The sequence below is a fragment of the Heterocephalus glaber genome, unplaced genomic scaffold (assembly GCF_053883595.1).
Source record: "Heterocephalus glaber isolate CG9 unplaced genomic scaffold, H.glaber_assembly_v1.0 deba00000943, whole genome shotgun sequence".
Lineage (NCBI taxonomy): Eukaryota > Metazoa > Chordata > Mammalia > Rodentia > Bathyergidae > Heterocephalus > Heterocephalus glaber.
The window spans coordinates 933,967-950,116 of record NW_028258175.1 but is presented as its reverse complement, the minus strand read 5'-3'; the positions used below and the strand labels follow the sequence as shown (position 1 = coordinate 950,116).

Genomic DNA, 16,150 nt, shown 5'->3' with positions numbered 1-16,150 from the left:
GGGGACCTGCGGTCGGGTGAGCCCAGGAAGGCAGGGCCAGTTCGCCGAGGGGCGCGGTCAGGGGGCCAGCTGGGCCGGAGGGCGCGGGCGGGAGGAGTGTCAGGGCCGGGCGGGACGCAGGAGGGAGCGCCCGCCCGCCTGGGAAGGCGCGGGACCACGCTTTGTAGCCGCCGGGAAGGCGCGGGAGCGGGGACCGAGCCCTGTGGGCCAGGGCGCGGCAGCGGCGGGCGGGGACCGCCTCGCACCTGCGGCCGGCGGCGAGGCGAGGGAGCCTCCTTGGGGGGGCCTCGCCGAGCCCCGCGCCGGGCTGGGGCAGCGCTCACCATCGCCGGACCTTCTCGATGGTCGCCATCACCTTCTTGATGTCATCCTTGGCCCGGCTCCGGGTCTCGGCCCGCACGGTCCGGCCGGCCATGGTGGCAGCGCTGGGGCCGGGCCGAGCCCCCGGCGGGGCCGCCTCCCGTCCGGCGGACTCGGCTCCGCGCCAGCCCCGGGCGCCGCTCCAGCAGCCGGACGGCCCTCGGGAGTTGGCCGCGCCCTCCCGCTCCCGCGGCCTCCTCTAGGCCCCGCCCCGCTTCCTGCCGCCCGGCCCCGCCCCGCGGCCTGAGAGAGCGGGGGCGGGGCCGCGGGTCAGACCACGTGGGCGCGGGCGGCGCGAGGGTGTGTGTGGGGCGCCCCTAAAGGCGGCGCGCGCGTGCGTGTGGGTAGCGCGTGCGTGTGTGATGTGTACGTGTGTGTGGAGTGAGCGCGTACTTCCGCCCTCTCCGGGCTGGCTGGTGTTACACTGCGCAGCTTGTTCATTCATTCAACAGTACATTACATGAGCGCCTATTGCCTGGCAGACTGCACGTGTGAGTGGCTCTCCTGCACCTGCATGAGCAGTTAGACAGACCACACCACGTGAAGGCGAGGAGGTGGAGCGCCAGGACCCCCTTATCTTCCTAGGGTGTGTAACTTTGTGATCGAGCCGCTTGAAAATCGGCAGTTTTCTAGTGCAGCCTAAGTTATGCCAACCCTATGATCCAGCACTTCCACTACTCAGTTGTCTACGCCTAACAGATGCATTTGCATGAGCACCAAGAATGTCCACAGCACTACTCACAATAGCCCCAGACGGGAAACAACCCATCAGGTTGGATGGAAGATGAATTACGACCAATTCATAGTAGAGACAGCAACCAGAATGGCTGATGTCCTCCCAAACTCATTGGGCAAGTACCATAAACAAACTGAGGAAAAGAAGGTACAAAAGTACACATTAGAGGCTGGGTGTAGTGGTGGATGCTTGTAATCCCAGCATTCAGGAGGCTGAGGCAGGAGGATTGCTGTGAGTTGGAGGCCAGCCTGGCCAGAACTACATAGTGATACCCTGTCTCAGAAAAAAGTCCACATTAAATGAATTTATATGAAGTTCAATAACAAGAACTTATGATTTGAGAAGTCATGATAGTGGTCATCCTTGGGTGTTCTGGGAGGTGGTTGTGTTGTTTCTTAATCCAGTGCTGGTCACCTGGGCATATGTACTCTGAAAACTCATCCAGTTGTACACTTACGATGTGTGTACATTTCCATGTGTGCCTTATCGTTCAATTAAAAGTTTAATGTGATGTGGTTGTTCTGTTTTGTTTGAGACAGGGTCTCACTGCATAGTCCATCTGGCCTTGAACTCACTATGTAGCCCAGGCTGGCCTTGAACTCGAGACAACCCTCCTGTCCCAGCCTCCTGAGGGCTGGGACTACAGGTGTGCAGCTCCATGCCTGGCCCCATGGTTGCTTTGAGGCCACCCAGTCAGCAGATGAAGACTGTATCTAAATTTGTGCTGCTGTCCCTGTGTACGTTTTCAAAGGCATGTCTGTGAGTTTTGGTGTGATCATGCCCAGAGAGGTGAAGGGCTTAGGAAGCTAGTGATAGCAGCATTTCTGAAGCCAAACTGCTGAGGTAAGATCCCAGTTCTGTCACACTGCGTTACAGTGCGACCTTGGACAAGCCACTCACCTCCATTTCCTCATCTGTAACACAGAGGTAAGTTAGGACAGCGCTTGGCACACAACAAGGACTCTGTTGATAAGTGTGTGCTGTGACCCCTGCTGATGAGTGGCCAAGCCAGTGACCTCCTTTGTACTGGCAGCTGTCTGGTCCTGGCCTCAGACACACAGGCCTCCTCTCAGTCCTTCAGTTCCTAAACTCAGTTTCCTGCTGTTGTTGGGTCCTCTCGAGCTATGAGTTCCTGCAGGGACCAGAGAACAAATGCAGACCGGGACTGTCCCAGAGCCCAGCAGAGCCGGGGCGTGGGAGCCAGCTGCGGACGTGTGTCCAGTCCCTTCGGTGTCACTCCAGCTAGTGGGGTTGCTGTGTGGTTGCCACCTTCTGAACAGGTCTCTGAAGTTTGTTCTCACTGGAGTGAGACTGGACACCTTACCTGTCCTTCAGCAGGTGCAGGTGTGTGGGCAGGGGCTGCTCTGTTCCTGGGCCTAGGGAGGGGGGTGGTCTGTGCCCCTGGCAAGTGTGAGGATAAAAGTGGAAGGCATCGAAGACGGGATAGGTGTGCGTCTAGATGGGAGTGCTCGGAGTCACCCTGCTCCACGCCCCCCAGCCAAGAGGGAGGGCCTCAAAGTCCCTGTCCTGCCAGCCGGCACCTTCCTCCTCCTGTGCCCCACTTTTAACCCCAAAGCAGCCCAGACTTCCAGCCCAGCCTCAGGTCAGAACCTGAAGCTTCTCCCAGCAGCATACAGGGCTGGCCCCGGGCCCCGACACCCCCAGCCCCCAGGTCCATTCACCGCGCCAACAACCTGCCTCTGTGGGCCTCTTCACGGACTAGGCCCAGCAGGCGGGAGCTGAGCTCAGAGACTAGGAATCTGCCTGGAGCCGACGGGGGGGGCGGGGGAGAGGGGAAATCCTCTTTGGGGTCTGGACTATGATTGGTTGCGTCTGGGCCACGCCCCTACCCCTTCTCCCCTTCTTCCACCTAGGAAGGGGGGCGTGGAGGGAGCCGGGATCAGCCAGGGGCCAGCATGAGCCTGAGGGAGGGAAGTCTGGGTAAGGGGCCGAGGGACTGGAGGCTGGATCCCCGAGGGGAGTAGGAGTCAGAAGGGGTGACAGCTGGGGTCTGGGCCTCGCCACCCGGCTCGGGAAGGGAGTGGCCTAGGAGGGGGAGAACAGGCTCCAGTGTCAGGTAACGAGCGGGTGAGCTGGGAGACGGGCAGGCGCAAGGGCTTGGGGGAAGGCCTGGCGCTGAGGCTTCAGGGGCTTGAGTTCGAGGGTTAGACCACCGATCAAACCGGTGAGTACGCCCTAAGGGAGCGCTGGAGTCGCAGCTGGGGCAGCCAGGGGCCTCTCTGAGATTTGGAAAAGACTCAAGTGCTGTGGAGCCCGAAGGAGGGGTGAAGTTAGGGAAGGAAGTCTTAGAGCTGGAGGAGCTAGTAGTAAGTGACCAGAGACGACCGTCCAGGCGGCGGCGGATCGCTACTGGCGGTGGGAAACAGGCGGGGCAGGGCGAGGCGGGAGTCGCCGGGCCAGGACTACAATCCCCAGCATGCCCTGGGCGCCCGCCATGTGCTTCTTGGGAAATGTAGTCCTCCCGAGGCGCCAAGCTCTGGCCTGTGCCGGGGAGAGGGGGGACGCTGATTCATGGCTGCCCAGGCCCGCGCTTTGCATAGCGGGGCATAAGGAGGGAATGGGGCTGCTGTTAAACGGGCCTTAAGGCATATTCCAGTTTGAAGCTCTGTGCTTCACTGATGCTGCATTCTACCAACAGTCACAGAGGACATGTAAGCCCTGTTCTCAAGGGGATCTTGGAACACATCTGATACACAGAGGTAAAAGAGCTACTTTGGAAGTATGGACAAATGGCCTTGAGTCAGAGGAAAAAGTTCATTTCAGGGAAGAGAGAATCTGGAGGCTGCACTAAGGAGGCAGAATTTGAACTTGGCTTTAATAGGATTTCAACAGTGATATGAAGAAGGGGACACATTTCACATAGAACAACTGCTTGACAATGGTCTGGTGCCTCAGTTTCCCTCAGCTGGAATGGGACAGATTCTTCTGAACACTGGAGAATCAGAGCAGAGTTTCTGGCTCAGGAGGGAAGAGCCCCCTTCCCTCTTCCCTGGCCCCAGGGAGAAGTGGTCAAGGAACAGGGGTTGGGGCTGCCCTCATCCTTACCCCCTTTCCCACCAGAAGACCCCCAGGCTGACTCCTCAGTCTCATTCCTTCCCCACTTGGAGGCCAAGATCCGCCAGACACACAGCCTTGCCCGCCTCCTCACCAAATATGCTGAGCAGCTGCTCCAGGAATATGTGAGTGGGAATGGGGGTTTGGGTACCAAGGGCCTGGGAACGGGGAACCACAGGACACAGCGGTCCTCCATCTCCCATTCGCTTAATCTCATCCCCAGCTGTGGAAATCCAGGCTTTGGAGAGGGATGCACAGCAGACTGGAGGAGAACTCTGTCTGTGCCCCACATGATAACCTGTCTGCCTAAACTTGGAAGCTCCCTCCTTGGTGCTGAAAATCAGAAACGGCCTGAGAGAGCAGGAACCTGACTGGGACTTAGGTTCTATGCGATTGTGTCACACATGGAAGTGAACTGTTCTAACTAGAATATGCCCAGAGGCCAAGAAGGGGCTTCAACCTGGGCAAAAATTGTGTCCCACAAAGGAACGTTTAGAGAGCAGAGGGGTCTGCCAATATTTTTGCCCAAAGAAAGAAGATAATCCTCTAAGCACCTTAGGGTGGTGGAAGAAGGCTGTAGTTTTGTATCAGACAGACTGTAAACCTGCCTGATTTAAGGCTTTGGCCGGTAATGATAAAAATAATGTAACAATTAGGACAGTGGACAGTATTTCCCCAATGCTGAGTGTGAAATATTGTGTTTAAAGCAACAAACATAATGCCTGAGCCAGAGGCAAGATGTTTACAAAGGGAAATGTTATTACAGCATTTAACAAATTGCAAATCACTTTTATCTTTCATTTGTTTATTCAAATGAGAATTAGTGACTCATTGAGCCCCTGCTCGGTACACGTACAAAGGTTGGGGAGTACAGGAAGAGGAGTGTCTTCCACATTTCTAAGAGGCCCTGGTAGAAAGAAAGAGTGGAGAGCAGTTCCCTCGCCACCTTACAGCTAAGAAGACTGGGGCTCCCAGGAGGCTTTGCATAGAGTGGCTCAACTAGTAAGTGGCCAAGACGAGATTTGAACCCTGGTCCGTCAGACGACATTAATAAAAGAGCCAACATTTATCGAGCCCTCCTGGGGCCAGGCCCTGTCTTAAGCACTTCACATGCTCACCCCTGCCTCAGGAAGCGGACACTTACTGGCTCTGTACTGGGTAAGAGCAGACAAAGGCACCGGTGTGAGGCGCGTGTGCTTGGGTAACCGCTCAGACACTGCCCGGGCAGGAGGGGGTCTGTCTCCGCTGGCAGGAGCGCCCAGGGGCCGCGGAGAAGGCCGCGCCAGATCTCGCCCTCCGGGCCGAGCCGCTGACCGCCTACCGCCTGTCTCCGCAGGTGCAGCACCAGGGAGCCCCCTTCGGCTCGCCCGGCTTCTCGCCGCCGCGGCTGCCGGTGGCCGGCCTGAGCGCGCCGGCGCCGGGCCACGCGGGGCTGCCGCTGGCCGAGCGGCTGCGCTTGGACGCCGAGGCGCTGGCCGAGCTGCCCCCGCTGTTGGATGCCGTGCGCCACCGCCAGGCCGAGCTGAGCCCGCGCGCGCTGCGCCTGCTGCGGCGCCTGGAGGACGCGACGCGCCAGACCCGCGCGCTGGGTGCCGCCCTGGAGGCCGTGCTGGCCGCGCTGGGCGCCGCCGCCCCGGGGCCCCGCCGCGAGCCCCCGGCCGCCCCCGGCCCCGCGGGCGTCTTCCCAGCCAAGCTGCTGGGGCTGCGCGTGTGCGGCCTCTACCGCGAGTGGACGCGCCGCACCGAGGGAGACCTGGGCCAGCTGCTGCCCGGGGGCCCCGCCTGAGCCCGCGCGCCGCGCCCGCTCCCGTCGCCCCGCCTGTCCCCATCTCCACCCGGGTCTGTCCCACCGCGGTGCCCCCTTTCTCCCGGACTCGTCCCTGCCTGGCACGCGCCCCCGGCCTGGTGTTCTCGCCGCGCGAGGCTCCCTCGGCCTCACCTCCGCCTCCCTGTCTCTTAGCCCCTCTGCCCTCGCCCCTGCCTGCTGCCCGCACGCTGCCCGCTCACCCCGTCAGGCCGCCTCTTCGCCCTCGAGTACTTCCTGCCCTTCGCTTCCCCGTCCCGTCCCTGCACAGCTCTCTCTCCCCAAGCAGGGCTGCGGTCAGGGCAAGAAAAAGGGGAAAAAGCAAAACCCTAAACCAGTTTTATTTGACAATAAATAGTTAATATTTTGTAAATAAAATGTTCAAAATTAAAACTAGAGTTACCCGTACATGCAGTTGTTGAAAAGGAGACAGCTTTGAGATGCATAGGATCCCTGGGCAGCAAGCTGGTCCCCTCCACCACATATCCAAAAGGCACGGAAGAAACGGGAAATTCGTGAAAGCCTAGGCCGAAGACGCCAAACACAAAGGGGTGTGACAGGAACCCTCACTTCTTCCAGGCCTGGCCTCGCGCTACTCAGAAGTAAAGCTCCTTCAGACAGGAGGTGGACAGTGGCCAGAAACAGACTAGCAAAGGAGACGAGCTGCACCGCGGAGGAGGAAGCCCTGTCCGCTCAGAAAGGCTGTATCTTCGCGCAGGAAGTGAGGTAGACGGTTAGGCCGCCCTTGGACTTCCCCAAAATTGCAGGGAGGAGATCTGCGAGGGAGCCCAGGAAGGAGACCAGCTGTCCTGAAGCCTCTTCCAGAGGGAGTCTCCTTTCCAACCAGGAAGTAGGAAAACCAGTACCACTGGATGGGAATCCACAAAAGGGACCCGCGGAGCCCTACCCCGATGTGGAAGGAGGCCAGAGGCAGTAAGGAATGGAGGCCTGGCTTCCAGGAAATATTCCAAAGACATGGCACACAGCCTGTCTGATTAGATGCAGCTCCTTCTCTAGCTCAGAAGAAAGGTGGAAAAGAGACCACTGTGAAAGAGAAATGGCGGCAGCCTCTGGCAGGAAGTCCCACCCTTCACACTGGATACTTGGCCTTGAGCAGAGCCAAATCCCTCACAGCTCTGTCTGTCCAGTGCCCATATTCCCGGGTCACTACATACCCTCGACATTTTCTCTCGAACGTGGAGGCCCCAAAGGGGACAAGACCTAGAGTGTCCTCTTCTGGGGGAATAGGCAGCCCCAGGGCGTTCATGATGGCAGCCACATTGCCAAGCAGACCTTGGGCCCTTAGTCTCGCCACTCCGAGCTGGGCCAGCAGGACAGGACTACCAGGATTCAGGTCGATCTGGTCATCCCCCACGAGCTGGAGGTGCTGGGTCAAGGCCAGGAAGGCTCTCTGGGCACGGCTTAGCCGCTCCCGGTCTTCCAGGGCATGCCAGGTCTTGAAGGAGACTGCGGCAGAAGGCAGGCTGCTGAGCTGGAGCTCAGGGGCTGAGAAGCCAGGGTCACTAAAAGGGCTGCCCTGGTACTGGAGCTGCAAGAAGGACAGAGACAGATGGAAACAAGGAAATAAGTGATGGCAGGCTCTGACTCCATCTTGTCCTCTGAGAGTGGAGAGTTGGTGGGATGTCCTAATGCGGGGCAAGGGCGCCATTTGGCTCCTAGGTCACTCCCCACATACTGTTGATCATCGAATCGCAAGTTGTTGGTTTTTGAGACAGGGTCTCTATGTAGCCCAGGTTGGCCTTGAACTCATGGTGATCCTCCTGCCTCTGCCTCCTGAGTGCTGGAACTTCAGGTGTGTGCCACCACACCGGCTCAAGGGGGTCACAGAATTTGAATGCACTCTGAGAGATCTTCTGACTGGCAGATCACCCAGTCTGACACCCCCATTCTGCAGGTGGCTCAGGGTACTGAGGGAGTCTGGGGAATAGTGGCAGACAGGAAACCTGTAGATTGCAGAGCTTCACAAGGCCCTTCTGTACAGTGTCGTAGGAGAGTTGCAAATGCCAGGCCCCCACGGCCAGGCAGTATAACTTGGGAAAGAGTCGTACTGAAAGGCAAAGTGGGAATTTTGGCCACTGGACCTCTAAGCCTGTTTTAGGCACACACATTTAAAACGGGAACAGGATCTCATGAGCCTGACCAAGACCATCTGCAGGGCAGACCCAGGCAGCAGGCTGCCTGTGGCACTGCTATGTGCAGGGGTCAGGTGAGGGCAGGGAGGCTGTGGCGTGGAACTGTGGATTCTAACCATCTCTCAGCATGGTCTGAGGAGTCTGTAGGTCATGGGATGGAGCCAGGAGTGGTGGCACTCTCCTGCAATCCCAGTACTCTGGGATAAGAAAGTAGGGGGATCACAAATTCAACAACCTAGTGAACCAGCCTGGACACCCTAGTGAGACCCTGTCTCAAAATGAAAAATGAAAAAGGGCTGGGGATGTAGCTCAGTGCTGTGACCCTGGGTTCAACCCTTGGGGGGGGGGCGGTGCACATACAGCCTGCGAAGATTAAAGCCCTTCCTTTGGGTGTGTCCTTTGAACAATCTAATGCACCTGAGAAGACACCAAAGGCAGGATTACCCTCCCATTTGGCAGATAAGGAAGATGAGACCCAGTGAAGAGGCATGACTTGCCCCCAGACACCCAGCCATCCATGGCAGCACTCAAGTGAATGTCTCTAGTTCACAGACCCTGCAGCGGAGTCTCCTGGGACCGCTTCTCCAACCCAGGCAGAGCCCCTACCCATCCCCCACTCAGCCCATGCATGTCACTCACGTAAGTCTGCAGCAGCGTGGACGTGTTCTTCTGCATGTAGAGGGCCAGGCTATAGGCTTGACTGATGGGCTCAGCGGGGGAGATGGGGGCTGCCAGACTCGGGGATGGCAACAGCAGGCTCAGCAGGCAGAGGGGGGCTGGCAGAGGAAATCCAAGCTCAGCACCGGGTCCTTGAGGCTGAGCCCTGGCTGCCAGTTCATTCATTGATCCTGACAGCTCCCAAAGGGTACAGCCTCATAGCCTGCAATTATCTTGTACCTCCAGGCCAGGGCAGAATCACCCTGTAGGTAGATTATTTTTCCAGCCCAGAACTCCACTTGAACATCCTTAAACTCCAGATCCACATATTCAACTTGCTACTTGACATTTTCACTTGCACATTAATAAACATCTTTCTTTTTTTTTTTGTTTTTGGTACCGGGGATCAAACTCGGGTCTTTGTGCTTGGGTAGCAGGTGGTGAAACCACTGAGCTAAATCCCTGGCCCATTAATAAACATCTTAAATACCCACTTCTCAACTCAGTATTTCTGTCTTTCTTCCCCTCCAGCATCCTTCCACTTGCTCAGGCCCAAAGTATGGGGGTCCTCTTTGTTTGTTTGTTTTTTTGTACCAGGGATAGAACTCCAGTTCTTGTAGGGCAGACAGTGGAACTTGTTTTTGTTTTTTGAGACAGGGTCTCACAGTGTAGTTCATGCTTACCTTGAACTCACTGTGGAGCCCAGGCTGGCCTTAAACTAAAGGCAATCCTCCTGCTTCAGCCTTCTGAATGCTGGGATTACAGGTGTGTGCCACCACGACCGGCCAGGGTGGGGAGTCCTTTTGAAAACCACATTTTCTTCCCTAACCATCCAATCCCACAGTAAATCATTTTGGCTCTATTTTATTTATTTATTTATTTATTTATTTATTTGGTACCGGGGATCGAACTCAGGACCTCGCACTTGCCTGGCAGGCGCAGGAACCACTGAGCTAAATCCCTGGCCCATTGACTCTATTTTAAAAGTACCCAAGGCGGGGGCCAGTGATTTAGCTCAGTGGCGCTGCCCAAGCACAAGGTTCCGAGTTCAATCCCCGGTTCAAAAAAAAAAAAGTACCCAAGGCAAATGTTTCTTTTTTATTTTTTTATTTTTTGGTACTGGAAATCGAACTCAGGGCCTCATGTTTGCCAGGCATGCGCTTCACCCCTGAGCTACATCCCGGCCCTCTTCTTTCTTTTTTAAAACATGAAATGTTCTATGAATTATATGTCATCCTAGCTCAGGGGCCCTGGTAATTTTCTCTGAATCATTCCAATTTTAGTATAGAAGCAATCAGGCAGGGGATTTAGCTCAGTGGTTCCACTGCCTGCCTTGTAAGTGCAAGATCCTGAGTTCAATCCCCAGTACCACCCCCCCCCAAAACCCCAAAATACCCACTACTCAACTCAGTATCCACCCCCCCACCCCTCAGCATTCTTCCAGTTGTAACTTATTGAGACCCTGTCTCTCAATATAAAAAATAAAAAAGGGCTGGGGAATTAGCTCATTACAAAGGCCCTGGGTTCAATCCTCAGTAACAACAATAACAAAAAAGGATATAGTCTCTGTGAAAATGTATTGAGCTGTGCACTTATGATTTGTGTATTTTTCTGTATATGTATTACTTTCAATAAAAAACTTTTTAGCCAGGTGTGGTGGAGCATGCTTGTAATCCAGCACTTGGAGGCTGAGGCAGGAGGATGGCTGTGAGTTTGAGGCCAGCCTGGCTACATAGTGAGTTCAGGGCTGACCTGAACACATAGTAAAACCTCTCCAAAAAATAAATAAACAAGCAAACAAACAAATAAAAGTGAAAAAATAAATAAATAAAAATGAAAATAAATAAAACAAACTTTTCAAAGATGTTTTCAGAATCTGGCCACTTTACCTCCTTCTATTGCTACCACCTCAATCCAAGCCCCCAGCACCTCTCACCCCTCCCTGGTCTCTACTTCCATCCACCCTGGCCACAAGTCCTGCTGTGTCCTCCCCTGTTCAAACATTCCCACGGCTCCCACCTTACTCAGAGTAAAAACCAAAGTCCTCAGTGGGTCTGCAGAGGCTTGGTCCCTCTACATTGGCTTTGTTGCTTTGCTGGTATTCTTCCCTGGGACTTTTACCCTTGCAGTGCCCTGTCAGGGGGACCCCAAACCCTCCCTAGGCTGGCTCTTTCCAGTCTCCAGGGCCCAACTCAGCTAAGCTGTCCTGACCCCCATTGCCAAAATCCCTCCCTCTCCCTGACTATCTTCAGGAATTTTTGTTATCTGAGATTGTCAGCTCTAGAAAAGGGGGAAGCTGCCTGCTTCATTCATTGCTGATTTTTCTTAATAAACATTTCTTGAATGAATGAAGGAAGGAAGGTGCTGTGAACAGCCTTATTCTAGCCTCTTTCTGGCTACCTGGATCCAAGGTTATGCTTTTTCCTGAGGTGCTGTGGACGGACCCAGGGCCTTGCACATGCTAGGCAAGTGCTCCACCACTGTGCTGCATCCTCAGCCCGGGCAGGCTTATTTTCAGTTTGAATATGTGATACAAAATTGTCCTCCCAAAGGGTTGGCCCCATTTATGTCCCTGCCTCTGAGAGCAGAGGGAAATGACCTGTCACCTCCTAGGAAGCGAAGGAGATGAGAAGCAAACCTAGGGGCCCCCTGTTTCCCCTTTCTACATTCTTGAGTTCCCAGCCCTTCAGAACCAATCAAGAAAAGGTTGAAAGAGAAGGCCCTTCCCAGAAGCAAGCGGAAGCGTAGTGAGCTCATCTCCTGCCGCACTGGCATTACAGTTTCCTTCCGAATTGCCTGTGTCCTGTGTCTGCACAATGAAGTCACCACCAGGCCTTAGTGTTTTCCTGCCTGTTCACAGTGGTGTCCCCAAAAGCTCGGGCGGTCCAGACAGCCCTCCGCATCTGTCCACTCCATCCACATATTCAACTAACTGCAAATGGAAACTTGCTTCTGCTACTGAACATGCATAGACTTGTTCTTGTCACTATTCCCTAATCCATATGGTACAATAACTATCAGCACAGCATTTACATTGTATTGGATATTAAAAGTCATGTAGAGATCAGTTAAAGTACTTGGGAGATTGTGTGGGTTATATGCAAACATCACACCATTTTCTGTCAGGGACTTGAGCATCCTCAGATTTTGGTCTCCTGAGGGAAGGAATTTCTGAAGCCAATCCTCCATAGGTACCAAGGGGCAACTGTACTTAGCACACACTAGGCACTCAGTGAATGTGAGCTGGACAACTGGTGCACAGGAAGGGTGAGGAGTCCGAGGTGTCAGCAGGTGCCCCGTCCCCAGGCACATGCGCCAGAGCAGCTGGACAGGGGGAGGGCGCCTCCCTCCCGGCTCTGGGCCCTGTGCTCTTGGCCCTCACTCACCCAGCCGACAGCTCATGCTCTCTCCGGGCTCCCTCCTCTCTGCAGTCTCTGGGTCTCTCCCTTGCCTGTTCTGGCCCTGAAGTGGCTTTATACCTGGGGCCAACCCCTTGAGCTGCCCAGGAGGGAGGGAAGGAGTCACACCCTGTGGAAGGAGGGCGGGCAGTGGACAGGGTCCCGGCAGACGAGGCAGACATGGCGGGGGACATGACGGAGGGGCTCGGGAAGCCCCTGAGGGGGCGTGTGGTCCAGGCCCAGGAAGTCCTGGAGGCAGTGACAGCCTGGGAGGGAGAGGTGCCCTCCACAGCCCCCAGATTTGACCTTAAACCCTGGTGGTGTAGGGAGGGGGCAGGGGCTAGAGGGGATTACGGGGGACAAAGGGGCCGCCTCTGTCCCTGCTGCTCCGCACGTCCAGGGATCTGGTTTCCCCTGAGGAGGCGGCCCCCTGCTCCGCCCACGCCCGCGGGGACCCAGGCACGGAGCCTGGCTCCCCAGGAGTTTGGAGCAGGAATAGGAGAGGCAGTGTAGGAGCAACGCCATCCACGGCAGGTGCGCCCTTGGACACAGGTGCACATGGGCAGGCAGGTGGGCATAAGAGTGCCCACATGTGTTCATCCACTCCAGTGCGCCTGGCCCTGCTGTGTGCCAGGCCCTGTTCAAGGTGCTTCGGACTGAACACGGAACATGACCAACAAACGTCCCTGCCCGGAGGAGCCGACACGAGCCGTGTGTGTGTGTCACACCAGGCCAGGCCTATATTTGGTACACGGCCAGGTCCCAAGAGACAAGTCTCAAGTGCACACAGCTGCCCATGGGACACACACTGCGTGCCCGGCCGGAGGCACTGCACAGAGCAGGCCTGAAGACCGGCTCACACATGCACACGCACACGTGCACACACAGACACACGTACGCACACACGTGCGCATGCACAGACACACTTGCACATGCACGCACGCACGCGCGCACACACACACACACGTGCAGCCAGGATGGGGCGGGAGGCTGGGCCTAGCCACATCTCAGCCGCTGATGGCTGGGAGAGCTGGTCCTTCTGCCCCACGAGGCCCTAGGCCCTCTCCCTCCTCTCCGTCCTCTCCCTCGGAAACCTGTGGCTCCATCCGCCTGCCGGTGATGCCCGCCGTGCCCGCCAGTGGAGAGGTCCCGCCCAGACTTCCCGACCTCTCTGCGGGGTGTCATCCACACTCACCCTCTGTGACCCAGAGACCCTGACTGGATCCAGGGCCACAACACTGCTTACCCTCCCTGCCCTGTGTGCCTGGTTGGTGGGACACAGCACCTATGATCATAGCACCAGGTGAACCGCAGCCAAGCAAGGTGAGTCCTCTCCGCACACAGTCTGGGGTGTAGACCACAGCGCGGGAGCTGGGGAAAACCAAAGCTAAAGGGGCTGATGTGATTTCTGGGGACTGAGCTACAGAGACCGAGGCCCAGAGAGGGGAAGGACTTACCCGGGGTCACACAGCAAGGCAGGGCGGATCCTGGGCCGTCTCCCAGCTTGGCCTGGGAGGTGGGCTGTCCCGAGTCTGAGCTGCGAGCTAAGGTGGGCACCCTCACTGCTGGGGGCTGGGGGCTGGCAGGTGGGGCTGGTGCTGGGCCAGTGGTGTGTCAGGGATTAGGGGGCCATTCAGTCGGTGCACTGAGGCATGGGCAGCTGAGTGGGGAGGGGCGGGCCAGACACTCGATCTGTGCTGCCCCCAGGTGGAGGTGCATGCGGCTGGGCCTCGCCCGCCCAGAAGGAGGCTGACCCCCACCCGACCTTGCCCCTGCCTGCCTCTCCCGCAGCTGGAGGACTCAGCCCCACCCCAGGCTCTGCTCCTTCCCATCCGTCCGGCAGGGGCCAAAGCCTGTGCACTGTGCTGTCCTGCTCCTTAGGGGTCTACTCCCTCCCATCCTTGCCCTTCCTCACCAGAGGCAGCCATCACAGGGACCCCAGTGCTTTAGGAATCCGAGGGTGTGCATTCAAGTCCCGCCTTCGTTCAGCACTAGCTTGGCCAAGTTATGAAACCGCTCAGAGCCTTGTTTGTTTCCTTATCCAGACGCAGGGAGAAAGATTCCCATCTCCTAGACCCTTGCTGCTTCTCCCCAAGTGCCTTGACCCCAGTAGTACAAACGTCCCAACCGATGGCCACAGTCTGTGTCCTGGCCATGCTGAGCCTGGTCCTCCCGGGCTCACCTGTGCTCCGGAGAGGTCTGTGTCCACCCTAGGGTCCCTAGGCCCCTCAACCATGAACCCAGTATCATCCAGAAGCCACATAACAAGGCCCATTCAGAACAACCAAAGAGAATTCTAAGCCAGACCCTCGCCCTCCCCACCCCAATTCCAGTCCTGATTATAAATCATCACCCATCAGGTGGGAGTGTATGGGGAGCTTTCAGAAACAAGTAAGGCTGGTAGAGAGAGGAAGGAGATTTGAAGGTTGGTGACGTTAAATAGGCTACGGGAGAGCAAAGGTCGCCTTGTCCTCTCCTGCCTCCCTGTGTCTTGCCTTGACTCAGTGTCTGCAAGACAAGGCCTCAGCCCTTAGGTCCAGCTTTCAAGCCTCTGGGTCCCCAGCCTCTGGCTCAGCCTTGAGCCTCCCTTTTGCTTGTCCTCCTCCGCCCCTGCAGCCTCAAAGTCTACTGAGCACCGGTGGATTCCCTGGCATCATCCCGCTCACATCTGAACCTTCCCTTGGGTTTTTCCTCCTCCGGGAAACCCTTTTCCTGTAGCCCTTGCCCCCTTCTGAACTCCAGACTCCCCCCGCCCTCCCGCACCACTAACTAGGAGTTTCCTACTCTGTCACTGTCTCCTCCTTGTCTCCCCCGCCAGATGGAAGGCAGACTCCTCTCTCCACATTCCCAGTGCCAGGCCACACTGCCAAAAGAGACCTGGGTGTGGACAGAGCAGCCAGGAGCAGAAGGGTCGAGTGGGGGGGGCTCTGCCAAGCCTGCCCAGGAGCCCGCCTGCTCAGGCGATGCCTCGAGGGCACATCCAGGTCCAGGCCTCCTCTTGGTGTGTTTCGAGCCAACGGGGAGCAGCTGCCCAGGTAGAAGAGAGACTGGCAGGACTGTGGGATGAGGAGCCCAGCCAGTCCCTCCACGGCCTCGGTGAGCCTCCCCAGCACCCTGCAGAGCCCATGGGTGATGGACAGAGATGAAGAGGGCTGTGCTCGGAGCACCTAGCCCTGCGGCTCCATTTTCGTCCTCGTTGTCATTGAGCTTGTTGTTGTCTTTAACATTTCTATTTTTTGGTGCTGGGAATAGAACTCAGTACCTTGCGCTTGCCAGCCAGGTGCTGTGCTATGAGCTGTATCTCCGACCCTTACTGTTTCTTGACTGTTTACTAGAGGTCTGGAACTGTTCTAAGCTTCTCCTGTATATTAACTCATGTCACAAAACCCCTTGGAGTGCATAGTACCCTTTTCCCATTTTACAGGTGAGGAAATTGAGACACAGAAATATTAAGTGATTAGTCCCAACCACACAGCTAGTTGGAAGTATTGCTAGGACTTGAATCCAGGCTCCAGAGCTGGGGCTTTTTACCTTTATTTCTATCTTTACCCCTGGGCCTTATACTTCCCAGTCTTTGAGGCATTTCCACAGCCTCTTTGCCCTGGGTTCCTTATAAGAAAAGGAGCTGTCAACCCTGTTTTTCAGATGACAGGTAGGGTAAGGAGAAGAATTATGATTTTTTTTTTATTGGCACCGGGGATCGAACTCAGGACCTTGCGCTTGTGAGGCAGGCGTTGGCACCACTGAGCTACATCCCCAGCCCTTCCCCACTTTTACAGGTGAAGTTCACAGCGTTCTCAGAGATTACGCAGAGAATGGGTTGTAGGGGACCTGAACTCGGGACTGAGGGCTCCCAGCCATCCTGAGGTGCACCTCCTCTGCCATTGTGATACCTGCCTTGCGAGCTTCCCCGCCTGGGGACAGCTGGTCAGCACGGTAATGATGAAACAGGGGACACAGAGCTGGC

The 16,150-nt window shown here is 56.4% G+C and overlaps 3 protein-coding genes and 1 non-coding gene across 14 annotated transcripts in view; 1 reads left to right on the top strand and 3 right to left on the bottom strand.

Moving 5' to 3' along the window:
* Bcl7c (BAF chromatin remodeling complex subunit BCL7C) overlaps positions 1-600 on the bottom strand; it is a 43,496-nt gene extending 42,896 nt beyond the window's left edge. For 4 of the 7 annotated variants that reach the window (XR_015450354.1, XM_021237472.2, XM_004856191.4 and 1 more), the window contains exon 1: positions 324-594. Coding sequence is in view for 6 of the 7 variants with exons in the window: in XM_021237472.2 (XP_021093131.1) it covers positions 324-415 (92 nt within the window). In the remaining variant the exon portion in view is untranslated. Of the gene's footprint in view, positions 1-245 lie in introns of all 7 variants that reach the window. The other 3 variants (XM_004856192.4, XM_021237474.2, XM_087208818.1) reach the window with 3 other exon arrangements.
* A 2,309-nt stretch (positions 601-2,909) lies between these two features.
* On the top strand, positions 2,910-6,102 carry LOC101703771 (cardiotrophin-1). Of its 5 annotated transcripts, none has more exons than XM_004856194.4 (3): positions 2,921-3,037; positions 4,181-4,296; positions 5,508-6,102. In XM_004856194.4, the coding sequence occupies exons 1-3, from the start codon at positions 3,013-3,015 to the stop codon at positions 5,955-5,957; spliced, it is 591 nt and encodes a 196-aa protein (XP_004856251.1). In that variant the 5' UTR covers positions 2,921-3,012; the 3' UTR covers positions 5,958-6,102. The 5 variants fall into 5 exon arrangements, 3 of the variants coding, with proteins under 3 accessions (XP_004856251.1, XP_004856250.1, XP_087064947.1); XM_004856193.4 differs by having other exon boundaries at positions 2,923-3,037; positions 4,178-4,296; XR_001184208.3 differs by lacking the exon at positions 5,508-6,102 and having other exon boundaries at positions 2,910-3,037; positions 3,756-4,360.
* Positions 6,103-6,300: 198 nt separating this feature from the next.
* LOC101704388 (cardiotrophin-2) lies at positions 6,301-8,971 on the bottom strand. Its single transcript, XM_004856195.4, has 2 exons — positions 8,768-8,971; positions 6,301-7,524 (listed from the first exon to the last, which is right to left on the bottom strand). The coding sequence occupies exons 1-2, from the start codon at positions 8,969-8,971 to the stop codon at positions 7,066-7,068; spliced, it is 663 nt and encodes a 220-aa protein (XP_004856252.1). The 3' UTR covers positions 6,301-7,065.
* Positions 8,972-9,986: 1,015 nt separating this feature from the next.
* LOC147828616 (U6 spliceosomal RNA) lies at positions 9,987-10,093 on the bottom strand. Its single transcript, XR_015450516.1, has one exon. It is a non-coding gene; the product is annotated as a U6 spliceosomal RNA (small nuclear RNA).
* Between the last annotated feature and the right edge of the window lie 6,057 nt (positions 10,094-16,150).

What these genes read in the sequence shown, in the direction of transcription:
- LOC101704388 (XM_004856195.4), bottom strand. Translation starts at nt 8,971, where the DNA reads ATGAATGAACTGGCAGCCAGGGCTCAGCCTCAAGGACCCGGTGCTGAG. An exon ending in CCACGCTGCTGCAGACTTAC is followed by an intron (nt 7,525 to 8,767) that starts GTGAGTGACATG and finishes TCCTTCTTGCAG; the next exon opens with CTCCAGTACCAGGGCAGCCC.
- LOC101703771 (XM_004856193.4), top strand. Translation starts at nt 3,013, where the DNA reads ATGAGCCTGAGGGAGGGAAGTCTGG. An exon ending in CCTGAGGGAGGGAAGTCTGG is followed by an intron (nt 3,038 to 4,177) that starts GTAAGGGGCCGA and finishes CTTTCCCACCAG; the next exon opens with AAGACCCCCAGGCTGACTCC. An exon ending in AGCAGCTGCTCCAGGAATAT is followed by an intron (nt 4,297 to 5,507) that starts GTGAGTGGGAAT and finishes CTGTCTCCGCAG; the next exon opens with GTGCAGCACCAGGGAGCCCC.